General features: G+C 49.8%; 2 protein-coding genes across 2 annotated transcripts; one reads left to right on the plus strand and one right to left on the minus strand.

Moving 5' to 3' along the window:
- Nucleotides 1-136: 136 nt before the first annotated feature.
- On the minus strand, nt 137-14,244 carry LOC131284158 (mucin-19). The gene is made up of 17 exons (XM_058313013.1): nt 13,613-14,244; nt 13,339-13,535; nt 12,602-13,267; nt 11,766-12,538; nt 11,576-11,684; nt 10,024-10,245; nt 9,242-9,622; nt 8,548-9,059; nt 7,411-7,815; nt 5,787-7,293; nt 5,534-5,720; nt 4,849-5,109; nt 4,522-4,777; nt 1,837-2,263; nt 1,229-1,258; nt 547-1,113; nt 137-499 (listed from the first exon to the last, which is right to left on the minus strand). Exons 1-17 carry the CDS (start codon nt 13,965-13,967, stop codon nt 137-139), a joined length of 7,218 nt encoding a protein of 2,405 aa, XP_058168996.1. The 5' UTR covers nt 13,968-14,244.
- Nucleotides 14,245-16,424: 2,180 nt separating this feature from the next.
- Nucleotides 16,425-17,615, plus strand: LOC131287643 (secernin-3). Its single transcript, XM_058316710.1, has one exon. The coding sequence runs from the start codon at nt 16,426-16,428 to the stop codon at nt 17,539-17,541; it is 1,116 nt and encodes a 371-aa protein (XP_058172693.1). The 5' UTR covers nt 16,425; the 3' UTR covers nt 17,542-17,615.

Raw genomic sequence — 17,615 nt, forward strand, 5'->3', positions numbered from 1 at the left:
CCTTGTATTAATTTAATCTGGGGCTTGTAATCTACTCGTCAAGCGACACGATGGAGACTGAAAATGGTTCCACAGTCCGGGTTTTATGTTCGTTTTCCGCGCAAGCTGCAATGTTAGACAGAGAATAACACCTTTTCTAACCCCCGTTACCACTTCCGTCCGTTTCGTCCGACTCATCATCACCATCGTTATCGTACTCGTCGTCATCATCGTCATCAGCATCATCATCATCGTCATCCTCATCACTCGTGCTCGTGTCCGTCGGATTAATCGCATTGCGATACTGCGTTAGCGAGGAGAAAGGATCTGTTCTGCTCCACGACGGGAGCCTTCTAGCGGGGGGCTGGATCGGTAGTTGTATGCCTCGACCACCCGCCCCAAGGATCCGATCGATCGAGAAATCTTTGTACTTCTGACCGGTGCCATTCCGATGGCGGTGCTCGATGGTCGATGGCCCGGAAGAGGACTGCTGAACAAACCGATCGATAAAGCTAACGACCTGCGCGCAGCGTCTCAGTGAGTTGGCGGCCGGTGAGAGTGGGACACTGGCGGTAGCGGCGGTGGTGGGGTTGTGGGTCCCCGGGAGTTCGTGCTCTCGATCGAGTTCAGTGGCCCGCCGTGGTGGCCGACCGTCGAATGCGGTGGCATAGTTCCGCTTGCGCCCATCAGTGGCGGTGTTGTCCCGTGGTGCTGCAGATGGTTCCCATGCGATGGAAGATGGTGGGCCAGATGGTGGTGGTTTGTAGCAGCGCCCGGTCGTGCCACTGGACGACCCGAAGGTTGAACAATCGCCCTGTTCAAGCTGCCGGCCATATGATGGGGATGGGCGGCGTGCGACATCAGATGTTGTTGCGATTGTTGATGATGATGCAGAACATTGTTGCTGTTGATGGTGGTGGTGGTGCTGCTTATGGTCGGATGGTGATTCGGTGGACCCGCTCCGGACACCCCCTGCCCTGGATGATGGTTGTTCTGGTGCGAATGATTGCCGCCTCCCTGCTGCTGTGGTGGTGGTGGAGGTGCCGCTGCCACTTGCGGATGTAGAAGATGATGAGGATGATGATGATGATGCAAATGATGTTCCTGCTGATGGTGCTCTAGCAAGAGGGGTATCTATTCGGTTGGAAACAAAATGGCTTTCATTAATGGTGGCCGGCGGTCGGCTTGCGAGGCTTCGGGGTAGCGCAGCGGTATTATTATTTCAGCTACTTCTAACATGACTACTAACATCGGCGTCACGGCGTAATTGGTGTGTAGGCTGTTTGGGTTTTTGTTTTTGGTTGGGCATAATCGTTTATGGGGCACAATACAATATATTCCATTTGAGAAAATTCGACAAACGAAAGGAGAGAGAGAGAGAAAGAAAGATAGGCACATATTATTGCGCATCGTATGCGGTTAGTGGGCGGAAGGAAACACTGTTAAATGATGTAGTAGATCGACGTTCGGGGACGATCCTGTGTGATGGAATGGAATATTGTCCCCGCGACAAACTCGACCAACGATGATGATGATGATGATGATGAAGATAATGATGAGAGTGACGATGGTGACGATGAGCGAAGGACGAATTCACGAATGAGATAAAAATGTTAAAACCATAACACAAGGACCTTTTTGTTCGCGCCAAAAATTTTGAACACCAATCACAAACCATACACCCGAATTGCGGCCGTTAACGGACGTTTGCTTCATGCCAATTGTGTTTCCGAAGGATGAACGAGTTCGATTGAGCGAATGAAATGGTGATCAATAAGGTGAAATCGATGGTAAGAGCATATCTCGATGGATTTGTCATCGTGAGCCTTGACCAGGTTGTCGTCGGAGTTACTCTACCTGGTGTGCGGTGTTGTAAATCGTCTGCTGCTGCTGTTGTTGTTGCTCGCGAGATGCCCCGGTGTAAGCCCCACCGGAAGCACCGGAACTGTTGGAGCTTCCCGGTGCCATCGGGTTCGATCCGGCGGGTCCGTTTCCGGCAGTAGATGAACCAACGATTGCGGTGCTATTGCGGTCCCCACCACTATTACTGTTGCTGGAAGTGCTACTACTGTTGGAAGTGATGGATAGACTACCCGACGTCCCCGACGATGAGCGCATCGCCGTGTTGGTTCGTACCGATCCTGACGACGACGCCGCCGGTAGGGGTGGTTCGCTAGAACCGGCCGTAACGGAAGTTCCCGATGGTACCGCCCTGGAAGCTCCACTACCCGGAGCTGCCGCAGGTGCCGGGTACGGGGGTTGGGTTGAAGGAGGAGAGTGGCGCCTTCAAAAAGGAAGCAAAAACGTGTACAACCATACACACAGAGAAAATATTGTAGAGCGTGTGTATGTGTGTGTGTCGTATGTGGTGCAGGAACTGGGTGCCAGGATCTTCTATCACCAGGATTCACTTCGAATGAAAGCCGGCGCACAGTATTTTTGTGAATGTATGTACATATATAAACAAGGAACTATATTAAATTTGATACCCATCGATCATCGTTTGTGCGCCACCAAAAAGCAAATACTTTCACAGAAACTTTAACAAAAATCTGTTTCCGGTGCTGCTGCAATGATGAACCCCCCAACCCAACAAGCGAACCAAATTGTACAACTTACGGGAAAATAAAAACATTCTAATAATCAATCCTAAACCCCGCATAATGAACCGTGTGAAGCATGGATGACATTCCTTGGAAGGAAGAGTTCGGCGGCGAAAAGAATTATTTACAAAAGTACTCCCTGAGACTAGATGATGGAAGTACGCAGCAAACCATAATATAAAACAAAAATCATACATAATAAGGCATCGATGAGCGAGTCTGTGTTACAAAAAATTATTTATATTTTTTTTTGTTATACTTCTTTCAATAATTGTTCAATCCATTGCAATAACCTTACTGAGAGGATATAGAAACGGTTCGTACTTTTATGTTTCTTTTCCGACTTCACTATCCCATCTCTTCTGGGAGGTTTTTTGTTTTGTGTTTTTGTTCTATAACATCTTCTCTCCAGATATAATGCATACCTCACCTCCTCGGGAACAGATGCGGTAGGAAGCCGGAAAAATATCGAGAGGTATTGAAGTTCATGTTTTATATATTACGATATTTGTTTTTTTTTTCTCTTCTTCTATCGGCAATCATCGACCACGCGGTTCCATTTTCTGTTACTTTTTTTTACTGTTTTTTTGTTGTTGTTTTTGCTACACTTTCACACCTAGTACGGAGAGGGACGATAATTAATATTTTAGCTAGATTCCTTCCGTATCGTGTCTTATTACTTTACGTTTACGTTGACAGTAAACCACAGTTAATTGGCTTAAGCTAATTTTTCGCTAAGGAAAATACACATAAATAAACTTTATGTTGCATTCGGGAGTGCACGAATTTCGGAGGACGAAGGAACAGGAACGAAAAAAGGGAGGGGGCGCACTTATAAAACAAACAGAACTAAGACGTAAAATAATATTACTAAAAAGATTGAGTTTATGTTTGCTTGGCATGTTGGTAAAATATTTACCAAATCATTTTTCTTGTTTTTGGAAACAACAGAAGAAATAAAACACGCAAATTCACAATTTTATCGAAACCGGTTAGATCGAAGCGATCACTATTATAAAACCACAATAAACTAGAAGATTCAAAGCATGGTGCGAACGGTGGATAAAAGGATTTATATATTGGTTCATAAATAAATCAATAAGAAAACGCAAAGGAAAGGTTATAGACCTAACAACGTCCAAGTGTTGTTCCATTCTCACTTAAGGTACGCATCTTAAAACCTACCCGGAGGGGCATTTGGCAGTCCACTTATAAAACGTATTTCAAGTAAAAAGTTCGCGGCGAGAGCGAACGAGAAGGGCTCGTCCGTGTCTTTATTTTGCTCGGTGCGAAAACACGGCTAAAATACGCCCCGCATGCATCGGAATCTACCGATTTGAATTTGTGGCTTCGTAATTCGAATTAAATCTGTCTCCCTAGCGGCCCTAGATCCTTATGGTGCTAGTATATTACGTCCTTTAACTCTACATATAGCTAAGTTTGTATCTGTGAAACGCGGTTGTCTACGAGGTCTTTTGTTAAATAAAAGAAAACAAAAACTAATCGTAATTGCACATCTCGACATCTTCTCGCTGTGAAATCGGTTTTAATGTGAAAGTTACACCTCAAAAATTCACATAGATCGTGTTGGGTTTTTCGCTACACCGCCATTATGATTCAATAGAGAGAAAGAAATAAAGAAAGAAAAGGGAGGAAAGAGAGGAAAAATAAAGATAAAAATTATAAATATTTATAAAAGATATAGGATGAAGGAAACAAACAACCAGAACTAGAGAATGCGAAAGAAAAACAATATACAGCCCAGATGTGATGTTGATGACGAAAAAGGATGAATTGAATTGAAGCTAGCTGGAAATCATATCGACATAAAATTGTTATCAATGAACTATTGTGCTCGTTTTGTTGTTTTGTTTCGCTTGTATGCCGTCGTGCTGTGACGATTCCCCATCAACCGGAAGGAGGGTGGATGGAGGCTTACCTTATCGAAGCACTGTTGGTGGCAGAGTGGGACGAGTTGGTGTGCCGAAAATCGATACCATTCTCTAACGGTACTCCACCGCCAGGGTTGTTGCCGGCCCCGGGTCCGTAATGGCCGGCCCCTTGCTGCTGCTGTTGTTGGGAGGATGGTGGTTGATTTTGATCAGCACGACCACGACCAGAGCGGCCAGAGATCGATGATACGTTGGCCACGGTGACATCTATTGGTCCGTTACCGTGCACGCTGTTGAACTGTCCTGAATAGTTGAGAGAGGCAAATGGGGGTGGGTACAGTGAGTGCGGCTTTTCTAGTTGCGGCAAACACTACCTTGAGACGGAGGGCCACCACTAGCACCGATAGCTGCTACTCCTCCTCCACTGCCACCACCGGCGCTGCCGCCTCCAGATCCGCCACTTGCCGCTCCGATAATTCCGACTCCGCCGAGGGCCGCCGTTGGATTGAGCGGAATCGCTAACCGTGCGTTCACTGCCAGCAGATGATCCCGCCGGGCAACCAGATTGTTGACGTGCTCTTCCAGTCGGACATTTTCACTCCGCAGCTGATGGAGACAGGACAGCAGGGAGGCAACTGTGGAAATGTACGAAAAAAAAAATTCAATTATAAAACAAATACACTCCAATTAGTTTTACGAAGATTCAATCGTAGCTGGGACTCGTTCCAACTTGTTCGGATTGGGTTTGGAAGCGATCCTCTGAATCCCATCCGAATCCCTGCTGTCCAATGCGAAAGATTGCTATTGATCCTTTGATATGATTGATTGATCCGCTAAGAGTTGATGTCCAGATATCAAAGAATTCCAATCGCAGATTCCAAACAAGAAAGATACAGATCCCGTATTTGACTCAGGATTCTGAATGTGAATCCCAAAGAATCGAGCACGAGAATCGAAGGATCTGAATCCGGATCATGGATGTGGGACCAAAAGGATTGCTAGACCCTATTCTGTTGCCAAATTTGGATCGATCCTAGCGGATCCTATCCAGACACGTACTGTCGAAGTGCTGCGCTTGTTCCATAAGAAACTGAGATCCTTGTTCCCATTGACGCTCCAGGAGCTGCTCCAAGCTCTGCGGTGTGTTGCCGTTCGCCGTCGCAGTAGCGCCTCCCGTCAGCATCGAGCTAAGGGATGCACCACCGCCACCACCGGATGGCACAGGTTGGGGGTTGTTAGTGCGATTCTACAAAAAAGAAACAAACTCACATGAATTACAGTTCCCTCACGTTTTACTGTATCGGATGCGTACCTTTCCCGGAAACTGTGGTCCCATCAACGGCGGTCCGGGTTCCATCGGTCCCGGAACGTAGGTGTGCGCTTCGATTTCCATGCTCAACTGATCGGACATCTTTTGCGCAACGCTACTGCTCGTGTTCAGCTGATTACCCAACATATGCGTTGCCGAAACGATGTTACCTCCGGCGGCGCTGGCTGCTCCGCCGCCGTTCTGAAACAGTTTGCCTTCCTTCGCGTCACTGACCATCGATCCACCACCAGCCGAGGCCACAACCGATGCCGGAACAATCGATGCCGTTCCAATATTTGAAACATTCACCGACGACGACGATGCCGCCGCCGCCGCTGCTGCTGCCGCCGCTGATGCCACCGACGAAACGGTGGCCGTATTGGACGACATTTTCCGATTACGTTTCGTTCCTCGGCCACCGAGGGCACCAACCGTTGGTCCGCCATCCGATCCGGGAGAACTCGGCGGAGAGTCTTTCACCTGCGGGGCAGCTATGACCGAGTTGATGGTGTTGTTGATGCTGTTGCTCATGGAGGCGGCCGCCGACGACGCTATCGGGTTCGTAGGTTGCGCTTCGTACGAAAACTTCAACCCACCTCCGCCACCTCCCGAAGAGCCTCCACCGTAGAGGGAGGAAGTGACGCCGTACGCCCCGCCGGCCGTCGCTAGTGCGGTCATTTCGGGCGTTCTGGAAGTAGACGGCGATGGCGAAAGTTCAACGATTGTTTGATGGTGCGAGGACGACGCACGGTGCTTTTTGTTCGTGTGGGTAACCGTCGATACGATGGTACTACTATTATTGTTAGACTGGTTAAGGTTGCTGTTGCTGCTACCCGAGCTGGCGCCAGCTGTAGAGCCAGGGTTTGTGCTTCCAGCGGCGGGCTGGTTGTGGTTGGAAGCTTTAGCGCCGCCACTTCCACTATGGTTAGTACTACTACTGGTGGTGTTGATGGTGTTATTATTGCTACTGAGGATGCTGTTGTTATTATTACTATTGCTAATAGCATTACTACTGTTGGCACTGTTGCTGACGCCACCGGTATTGTTGACCTGTTCGCTACTACTGGTGGTGAGAACGCTGGAACCGCCACTCTGGCCCTGATATGGGTGATGGTGCTGGAAGCCATCTACACCTCTGCCGCCCGTGCTGTTGGAGGATTTGTTCGGTGGTGGTGCGTATCCGGTTATGATAGATCCACCACCACCACCTGCGTGATAGTTCCCTGATCCGGCCATTTCGATGACATGTGCGCCACCGGACGACGGGACTCCGACATCCGAAGCTCGCGCGGAAGCAGTGACGGAGGAGTTTGTGTTAGCAGAAGAGGACAGTGAAGCGTTGGAAGAAGCTACAGTGGAGCTGGAAGTCGAGGTGGAAGCATGGCTACTAGCGTTTGCGGCGGATGAACTCTGAGACTGTGACTGGGCGGTAGAGTGCGAGCCACCCGAGTTGTAGGGAAGTGAGGCGGTGGGCCCATGAGATCCTCCTGATCCCATTGCCGATTGATGGTGATGCTGATGTTGCTGTTGCTGTTGTTGCTGCTGTTGCTGATGTATGTGATGATGCTGGTGGTGATGGTGATGATGTTGCTGCTGCTGTTGCTGCTGCTGGTGATGCTGGTGGGACCCAACGACAACGGATGCAATCGCGGATCCGGTCCCTGCGGCCATCGAAAGTACGCTCCCATTGTTACTAGCATTGTTTCCACCACCCGCCGGTGCGTTGCTACCTCCCGAACCTGGATACTGCGAGTGATGATGATCCTCGTTACTTCCATACTGGTACTGTTGCTGAGATGAGCCACCGCGGGAAGTTGGAGGAGGCGATGTTAGGCTGCGACTTCCAGAACTGTCCACGTTCAGGGGGGATCCACGATCATGATGTTGTTGTTGTTGCTGCTGCTGTTGTGAACGCTTCTTCGATGTACGAGTTTTACCGGCACCACTCCCGGTAGCGACATTCCCATTGTTGCCAGCGCCACCAGCACCACCAGCACCACCGCTGCCACTGTTTCGTTCTCTTGAATGCGATCTGAGAGTGGGGGGTTTGGGGGGGGTAGGACGAGTCGGATTGTAGGAGGAGCCGTTGTGTTACATTATCAAACCAATCAACATTGAAAAACCAACAAGAAAACTTTGCAAACAGCGACAACGACAAACGGAACTTATGGCAACAAAAAAGCTAGTATAAGTGATTAACGGGGGTGCAATCGGAGCTCATCTGTTGCCCTTAAACTTTAAAGCCAAATGTAATTATTGAGCAACATTTAGCAGGCAGCAAACAAACTGAAACAAACCATAACCTTGTAACAATAAGGAAGTACCATCGTAGTAGACTGACGAAAAAAATAATCTGGAACATGGAACGAAGCAGGCGTCTGGCGTAATAAACTAATACAGAAATAGGTAGCCACATTTAAACTATAACAAGAAGACTTCGTACTAGCAAAGATTTTAATGCTATCCATCCATCAACTCGGGTCGATGATCAACATTTTTAAAACAGTTTTACACAGGCTATTTTTTTAATAAAACTAAACTGCTTGGCTCTACTAGTGAGTGAGAAACAAAAATCAAAAGCATGATCTTTTCTCGTACGAAGAGTTTAATGAGTAATTGTATCTTTCACCGATAAACCGTTTCTAGAGAAGTTCCCATGTCCAAAACGATTGCGAAAACTAACCGACACGAAAGCGAACAGTCAGGCTGGCAAATAAAGATTAACTAGTCTAAAAAAAAGAAAGAAAACATCATGTGTCCTCACCCGTACCTGGACCTCCTGCCACCACCCGAGGAGGATTCTTCTTCTTGTAGGGCCGCTATCCGGGCGTTCGTCGTCGGTGGTTGCTTTTCGTAGGAAAACTTGAGCCCACCACCACCACCACCACTGCTGTTACTGTTGTCTCCTCCGCCGATGATGGGCGATGGTGAAGAGGTGGCACTCTGGATAGCGCTCATCGGCACGGGTGAGATACTCTGGAGCACCGTTCCGGGCGGTCCGGTGGCGGCGGACAGCAACAGCCCGTGCTCCTGACCGTGATGGCCCACGGACGTTATGACATTGCCTCCGGTGGCCGTCGCAGGGGAGGCTCGCATCGAGGGCGACTGCCGTTGATCGAGATGATGGTGGTGTGTGATCGTGCTCGATGAGGCGGAGGTGGACGACGACGACGACGTCGAGGCAATCGAGGACGTGGAGGTTTGGATGATGTTCTGCGTCAAGCCCTGTATCGATTGATGTTGGATCACGGGACTAGACCGGTTCGTGCTGGCATTCTACAACGAAGAACAAATTGACAGGTAAATGGACGAGCAGAGAGAAAGAGAGAAAGAGGAGAGTGTTAGTAAAGACAGCATTGAAGCATAGGTACATTCCTCCCTCCTTCCGATGCAATTCCTTTCGAGCAATCCAACCTTTCCCACAGTATCTTCCCGCCCCGTCTGTTCCACCCACTTACCATCAACTGATCACCCGCTCGATGCGAAATCTGTTGATACAAACCGGTGCCCGCATTCCCAACACCACTGTTGACGCTGGTCCCTCCCAGCTGACCAGGTGCTATGATGTTCGGCGTGCTGCTATTGCTACTGCTATTACCACTGCTGTTGTTGCCACCGGTGCTAAGACTAGCGCTATGGTTTACGTTGCTACTACTGTTGGCGGAGCTTATGCTGCCGCTGTTGCTGCTATTACCACTGTTACTACTGTTACTAGCGGGTAGGTTAACTCCAGGTACGGTAGCCGTCGACAGGGGAACGGACACCACCAGACTCGGCGTGTGCGGCGGAGGCTGCGGTGCTGCGGACTGCTGAGGTGAGTGTGGTGTGGTGTGTTGTTGCTGGAAGAAAATGATGACGAGATGGTCGGAGGAGATGGGAGATTATCAGAGAGCGGCCCGGTTTCTTCTTTTTTCGGGGGTTTTGGGTGCAAAATCAAAAGTGCGCTCTGTTTTTCCTGCCAGCCAAACTGAAAATAACGTACATACCCAAGGCCCCTAAAATGAAACCATATTTACCGACCCCGAAACTACCCTCTAACTACCCACCCCGTTGGACAAAAGGACAGGTATTGCTCGATTATGATTGCTCGCAAGGACAGTGTATGCAGTGTGAGTGTGTGTGTTGGTGTGTATTCGCGCGTGTGTGTGTGTGTATGTGGATTAGAATTCCCCGAAATAAGACCGGCGTGATACACTGAGACACCCGGGTGAAAACTATTCCACGTTCAACGGAATCTTACCTGATGTTGTTTGCCAGCGGAAGCCGACGAGCTGGCGGACGTTGAGGAAGCCGACGAGGACGACGAAATAATGCTCGATGCATGTGACGACTGTTGTATCAGGTTCGGACTGACATTCTGCAGATTCGGTTCCGGCATCAATGCCGGCGCTCCTGCCGCCGCCGACGTCACTGCGGCCGGCGCCGACGGATGGTGCAGCGGGGAGCTGGTGTCGGTTTTGGCCTGTAAGCAAGAGCCAGAGCACAACGAGCCAGTTAGACAGCGTCGCAGGACATATTCGCCGTCGAAGCGCAGCTTCAGCCAGACACGGACATCGTCGCCACTTTCGCGGCTGCTGCGTTCCCGGTGTTTTTTCTTCTTTTCGCGCCGCTCTTTCTTGTGACTCTTGTGCTTCATCGTTCTCGCTAGTTCTTTTCACTTATATTGTAAGCTTTCGTATGATCGTTTCAATCACCACTAGAATATCACTCGTCAAGGGCACAGCAAATGATCGCTTCATAAGCGAACATTCTGGTACACCGGATTTGTCATCGCTTCATCGGAATACGGTTGGATCGCGCCGCGAACACGACCGGGTTAACCACACCGTACAGATCGGCTCGAACGAATGCCGACCGTTGTATGCCAGTAGGCCCTCCGGTATTGCCACCGGTACACAGATGGCTTTCTTCTTCGCAACCTCATGTTGTTCCGCCGCTCGTGAAGGAATGCTTTTTTATTACATCCAATCCGATTCGATGCTGTACCTTTCGTCCCTGCGCGATCCTCTACACCCCAATAAAAAAATATATTCTCCAAGCGTAAAGCACACTTCGCCGTACGGATGCGGCGTTTCATAATGTTTGCTGCTAGAGGATTTACTCTCGGTGAAAAGAGGGTTCTCTACCGTGATTGAATCTATAAAAAAAATGCTATTTGCTTTTTGCACCAGTCCTTCTTTCGTTTAGCCTACCTTTGCGCCAATCGGCGTATCATCCTGTATCCTGTGTGTATGCGTAATTAAGCACAGTCGTGCTCTTTTCCTCTGATTACCTATTCAAACCTGCGTGCGTACGTGCGGACAAGCAGGCAGGCAACGAGGAAATGCGTATAAAGGGGATGTAATTCCCCTACCGGCGCACCGGATTTGCAAAGGACCTCTTCTGCTACCCAACACTAACACCATGAAGAGTAATCGAAGGGTCTTGTTGTTCGTTGCATTCCCTCATGCGGGATCTACGCGGTGTCCAATTTATTTTCATACACTTTTTAAGACACCGCGTCATCATGCTGATCGCGAACAACTTTACCATCGGATTCACATGATCCTTTGCATTAAAATATCCTTTCTCTCATTGTATTGGTTTCTTCTGTTTTCGATGTTTTCTCTTTACACATCGTTTCTACACCTGGATGTAAAATAATACGGCCCTCCTTCGTCAATGTGATAGTTCCGGGAACCACCGTGTCACAAACACATTTGCAAGGAAGTGTGGAATTAAAAGGATAATTCCAAAAGAGATGTGTGTCATGGCCTGGATAATAAACAGGAAGGAAAACAACAAGCACCTACCTTTTTCACACCCTTTTCGTGTCCTCCTCCGATTGACGAAGAATCGATGTGATCGTTTTTGCTCAGTGATAATGGCACGATCGAAACGGCGACGTCCTTAATCAGGTCACTAAACCTCAAAGAGAAAGATATGAAAGCAAGTATAAGGATTGAACGATTGAGCTGATTTTTGTGTTTAAGCAAGACTCACCGGTTGATATCCATATCGTTGGACACGACAGCGGATGTTGGTGTCGAACGGGCGTCCGCTTTTCGCTTCTTACCCCCACCACTGCCGCTCGTAGATCCACCACCGGAGTTGCCAGACGAACCGCTGCCGTACGAACCGGCAATAGATCCGGCACCCTGTTGGCCCATGGACATTTTTCCACCACTCTCGATCACAGACGTCGATCCGAGGCCCCCTGTCGAGCCACCGCTCCCACCGTGGCTGTACACCGAGTCCGAGTTGACCACGATCGTTTCGGTGAAGTTGCTGGAAGTGCTCATCTTCGCAATCGCTTCCTTTGATAGTTGTTCCTTGCCTCCGCCCGTTGAATGATCCAGCGGTGGTTTGATGATCAGGGTGGTTGGAATAGCGGCCGGCGAAAGTGACGCCGCACGTGATGTGCCCGCTGTTCCAGAAAGTGCCGCCAGTGATCCACCCTGATTGCTTCCGCTTCCTGCTTTGTCCGACTTGTCTGAGTGATGCTTGCCACTGCCGGAAGTGCCGAGGGATGATGATGAATAGCCCTGCGCGGAGGACGATGATCCAAGCGCTCCCATCGCGGTCGACCCCGTACCGAGTGCAGAGCCCATTTCAACGTCCTTCGAAGATTGGCTGGTGCTTCCACCGATAAGGCTACTACTGCCACTACCGGAACTTGTACTGCTGTTGAAACTTCCTCCCCCGCTATTGCTGCTATTATTGTTAGCACTGCTACTACTACTGGAGGATTTCGACGATTTGGAGCTTTTATCTCGCTGTAGAAAAGGGGTTGTAGATTAGTTATCTGTAAATCTCCATGTGATGTTGGGAATACTTACACTTTTGCTATATTTATCCTTCTCCTTGGAGCTACCACTACCACCACCGCTTCCACCCGCACCCCCAGACGAGCCCGAGCTGCCCTTGCTTGATCCGCTACTGCTAACACTTCCAGAGATTCCAGAACTGCCCATTCCGCCACCACTGCCGGTACCACCGCTTCCACTACCACTTCCAGACAAACTCGAGATGCCCGAAGACGATGACGACGACGATGAGGACAACATGGAGGAAGATCCGCCCGCCATCGCTGCGCCGCTCCCCGATGCACCCCCCGAGGATGCCAACACCGAGGAAGACGCAGAGGACGATGAGGACGAAGTGTTGGAGCTGGAACCACCACTTGAACTCTTCGAAGCGCTCGAGGATTTGCGCTGCTTGGAGGAGGACGACGAGGAAGACGAGGTCGACGACGAACCTCCGATGGTCGGCTCACCGGAAAGCCGGCTGGTCGATTTAAGCCCACCGGTACCGCTACTGCTGCCACTCCCGCCACCACCTCCACTAGTTCCACTGCCGCCAGACGCTCCTCCACCACTCCCACTGTGCTGCTGCGCAGGCGGAGGTTCCATTTCCTTTTCGGGCGAAGAAGGCCCATCGCTTGAGTTTGCCTCATGGCTGATGGGTTTGTACGGAGGGATCGTTTTCACGTTGCCGCCCTTTTTCTACGAAACAAAAGTAGAAAAAACAATGAATGTTTATCATCTGGAATTGGCTTTCTTATTCGGGCACTTACCAACTTGCTGTAGTGATGCTGACAGTAGCCGCAGTACTTGACGTTGTCTAAGTAGTTGCCGGCTTCTTCGCAAAGCAGGCCAAGCTGTTGGGCGCAAGTTACATGAAACTGCTGCTTGCAACCTGATTTGTTACACTGCATACAAGCGCCTACTGTGGCGCGCGAACCTTTTCCCGCCTCTTGACAAATGTAGCATGCTGCAAATGGATGGAAGATGGTATGACAACAAAAACTGCTAGCTAGGGCAACCTTCGTTCACAACTGGAAAACTCACTCTTGTTGTACCGCTCCTGGGGTATCAACTGCAAAATGATCGGTTCCATCGTCGTCACGTTCCCGAAGCGCACCTCGGGAATGTACAGGGCGCACACGACGTGCGCCCATCCCTGATTGTCCGTGCGCTTGAGGGCACCGTCCCGCGAGGGGCATAGTTCGCAGCGGACCCGGGCCGACCGCTCCTGACTCTCACACTTCCGGCAGTACCAGGGACCGCTCGGGACCGTCACTATTCCGTAGCACGCCTGATGCACCGCCACGGCGCAACTTTGACCATCGCAGTACACTAGCGGATTTTCCGACCAGCCGCGATCGTCTGAACAGACACAACATCCACCGACCATCTCCTTCATTCTGGTCCGTGGATTAAAGTTGACCCTTTGCCCATCCACTGAACGAAATCAGTGCGCGCAGTGTTTTGGCCGCAGCCGGAAATGAAACAAAAAACTGGGAACCTTCCGCTGCGCTGTGGAATGCGAATTCTGGGGGTCGTTAAAGGGGTTTTGTGAAATATCTGGAGGGTTGCCGCTGAAAGATCCCACCAGATTCTGGGAGGAACACTTGCACAGCACGCACGAATTGTATTTTCACGTCTCTATTCAACAGACCGTCTCCGTTTTATCTACTTTAATTCAAACACACAATCCACACCGCACCCGCATTCGCCACGGGAAAACCGCATCCTGAACACCACACGCCCTCACGATTGTTTAAAATCGGGCTTCCAACGCGCCATATCGCGTCCCACACTGCGGACGGTGGCGCCTTATTACACCGCGAAGAACGCCGACTCCTGCACGCATGTACGCACGCACTCACGCACGCACCGCCACCAGCGATGCACCGACACAGATTTTCATCAAACTTTTCCTCCACTCCCGATTGCACCTAGCGGTAGAAGGCGTGCAATGCAGCAGCTATCATGGTTCTGCTGGAAGAACGTGTTGTATGTTTGTGTGCCACTTCTTACACTTTCCCTTGCTCTTCTTGTGTGGTTGCTGCTCCGCCACCGCACACTACGCGGTAACAAACATTTCTGCCATCTCCCGGAAACCGGATCTGGAGCGTCGTCGCGCACCTCGCGATTCGGGGCAGAAAAACCACACAGAACCACCGATTCACCGTGGATGTTCACTGATCCCACCTCGGATTATCCTTAAAATCGACCTGTTTTGTAGGTACCACTTGCACAAGGCGAACCACCCGCGACATGCAACGCGTTTTCCGATGCGTTTCCCCGTACGAAGGGGGTAGCGTTTCCAGGGCGACACGTCGCGTGCACTTTTCCGCGAATGGCCAACGTAGGCACGGCACGGGAAACGTTCCGGCACCCGTTTACGGCAGAGAAAACGTTTGCAAAATACAATGATTTGCGTTGGAAAACAGCTCTCTGACAAACGCGACGAAGTGCTGTTGTGCAAAATCAACAATCACACAAAATTCTCCATTTTATTTCTCCGCTTGACAAGGTGTGCAGTGTTGCTAGTTGAGCTGAACTAGAATCCCACTTTTAAATTATAACACCCATCGGGTATAAAATCGTCCTATCCGGTTGTATCTAAAGGATAATTGAAAGTTCTTTTACATGAAACTGTTGTTAAATCAAATTATTTTGTTAGTTTGTTGGTAAGAAATGTATGTTTTTACCCCGGCACAGAATCGTAAACACTGCAAGGCCGATGTTTGGCAACACTCTCCCCAATGCGTGGAAAAAACCAAGGCTACATCACTACTAGGTTCTACCAAAAGCATGTTGCCTGAAATCTGGTTTTTGGTAAACTTTATTTGAAATTTCTGCTGAATTTGGATCTCGATATTTCAGTGTTAATTTTTTGTGTTCAGTTTTATTTTTTAATACGTACATTGTATTACAAATTTTCTTCTTCTTCTTCGTCGAGGATTTACACCAGTAGGGCTATTGAATCCAGCTTCCTGGGCGTTCGCAAGCTAATCTGGTGACATAGACCTCTATTAATGTTAAAGGACCGGCTGCTAAGGCCATATATCCTTTTTTCTGTGTGGGTATTACAAATCAATCTTAAATTAAGTGTACATACCAGGTTGACGCTGGCATTGCTTTGCTTTTCTGCGCTCGCAGCGACCCAATTTTTACTCTTCAAATTTTCTCTCGAATTCGCGTGAGCAATTTGCTGGAATGGAATGACATTTCAAGTCAGTCTGATCTCATTCCCCGCTAGGCAGCGAACAAACGTTCTACTTTTTTGTATCTGGATGAAACAAATGTAGGACGTTTTTCGAGCAATCTCACCATACAAAACAAACAAACAAAATACAAAAATACTCACCATACAAAACTGCTCGATGTTTGTGTCACGTAGGACGTTTTTTAGGACGATTTGCTCGAAATCGCCTAGCGGGTCGTTTGTTCGAATCTTTGGAATCCGTCTAGGGATCGAATCTTCGAATCTTCCGAATTCCGATTCTGCCAACACTAGTCTGATCTCACTCGTTCGTAAGTCGTTCGTCTGCATTTTCCAGTCGTAGAAATCGAAAAATCGTGCGCGTTGTGAAGGTGTTTTCCAGTTGCTGGCAAAAAGGCTTGTACCGATTTGTAAGTAGTTGCACTCTATTCACTTTTTCCCTTTAGGAAAATGTATTAACTGGGCTGTAAATTGTCCACGCAGAAGAATATCAAAGACTTTCACAATTTTCCTTTTTTATTGATTGGTTGGCAGGAGTGAAAGCAGTCTCGCACAGTGAGACGAGAGCGAGTCAAACGCTAATCGACCGTAGCGAGTGAGAAAGAAAAAGCAAAACCCAACTTCCAGACCAGACGGCAATCAGTGAAAAATGTCTGCTTACGGTGGCGAAACGTTCGTCGTGCTTCCGCCCTGCACGGAATCCAACCGGAAGCAGATTATTTTCGGACGCAACGGTACGGGCTCGGCCGAGCAGGTGTCGGAGGTCATTTACGTGCCGGCGACGACTGACGGTGAGGCAGTTTCACTTCCAAGCGGCTGTGAAATCGAGGGAGTGGCGTCAAGCTATGCCGTCATCCTGAACAAGCCGGCCGGCACCTGGGGCGCCGAGAGCGGCTCCAACGAGAAGGCCCTCACCATTGCCCTATCCTACAGCGAAGGATCGGTTATGGATGGAAAAGTGTCCGCTGTGGATCTGGTGCGCCTAGGTCTAGAGCGCAGCGATAGTGCGTCGGCAGCGATCGATACGCTGGTGGGGCTCGTGGAAAAACACGCACCGGAAGAGAAAAACGCACTGAAGGCGGCCTTTGTAGTTTGTGATCCGGCGGCCGTTTGGCTGCTCAATGTGGCCGGCCAGCTTTGGGCGGCGAAGCAGGTCCAGGAAAGTAGCCTAGCGTTGGCCGCAACGGGATTCACGATTGGAAGTGCTTTCGATCGCAGCACCGAGGGGTTGGCATCGAAGGCACAAGAGGCCGGAGCGTGGGATGGCGCGGGAGAGTTTAGCTTTAGTGATGCACTTGGAGGCAGTCCGGCGTCTGCGGCCACCCGTTCCTGGCCTATGCACGAACCGGGAGCCGAAGGAGCCTTCGGTTTGAAGCAAATGTTTGAATGTTTACGTGCGGTCGGTTCGGATCCACCGACCGGCCCGAGCCAGGTGTCGGTGCTGAGTGCGGAAGGTGTGCTGGCTTGCCACTGGTTCACGGCGACTCCGCAGGTGGAGGAATCCGTCTTCAAACCGTTTATTTTCACTGCCGGAGCAAAGATTTCGCCCTTAACCCGAGTGCCGGAGGGCGAATCGCAAACGCTGCTCCATCGACTGCACAGCAACCGGAAGTGGGGGTTGGTCGGTAGCTTGCTGAGCTCCCTCGAGGCCACCTGCATGGATGAGGTCAATCGTTTCCTTAGCGAACACTCTGGCGAAGCGTGCCAGGAGCTTGATGAGCTTATGAAAGACTGCGTAGAGGCGGAAGTTAAGTTCTACCGCTAAGCTTGGGGTGAGGATTCGGTTGACCACACTCGCACAAAACATGGCAATGGAGCGAACTCGTTTGATGGACCGTG

This window comes from Anopheles ziemanni, chromosome 3, assembly GCF_943734765.1.
Source record: "Anopheles ziemanni chromosome 3, idAnoZiCoDA_A2_x.2, whole genome shotgun sequence".
Taxonomy (NCBI): domain Eukaryota; kingdom Metazoa; phylum Arthropoda; class Insecta; order Diptera; family Culicidae; genus Anopheles; species Anopheles ziemanni.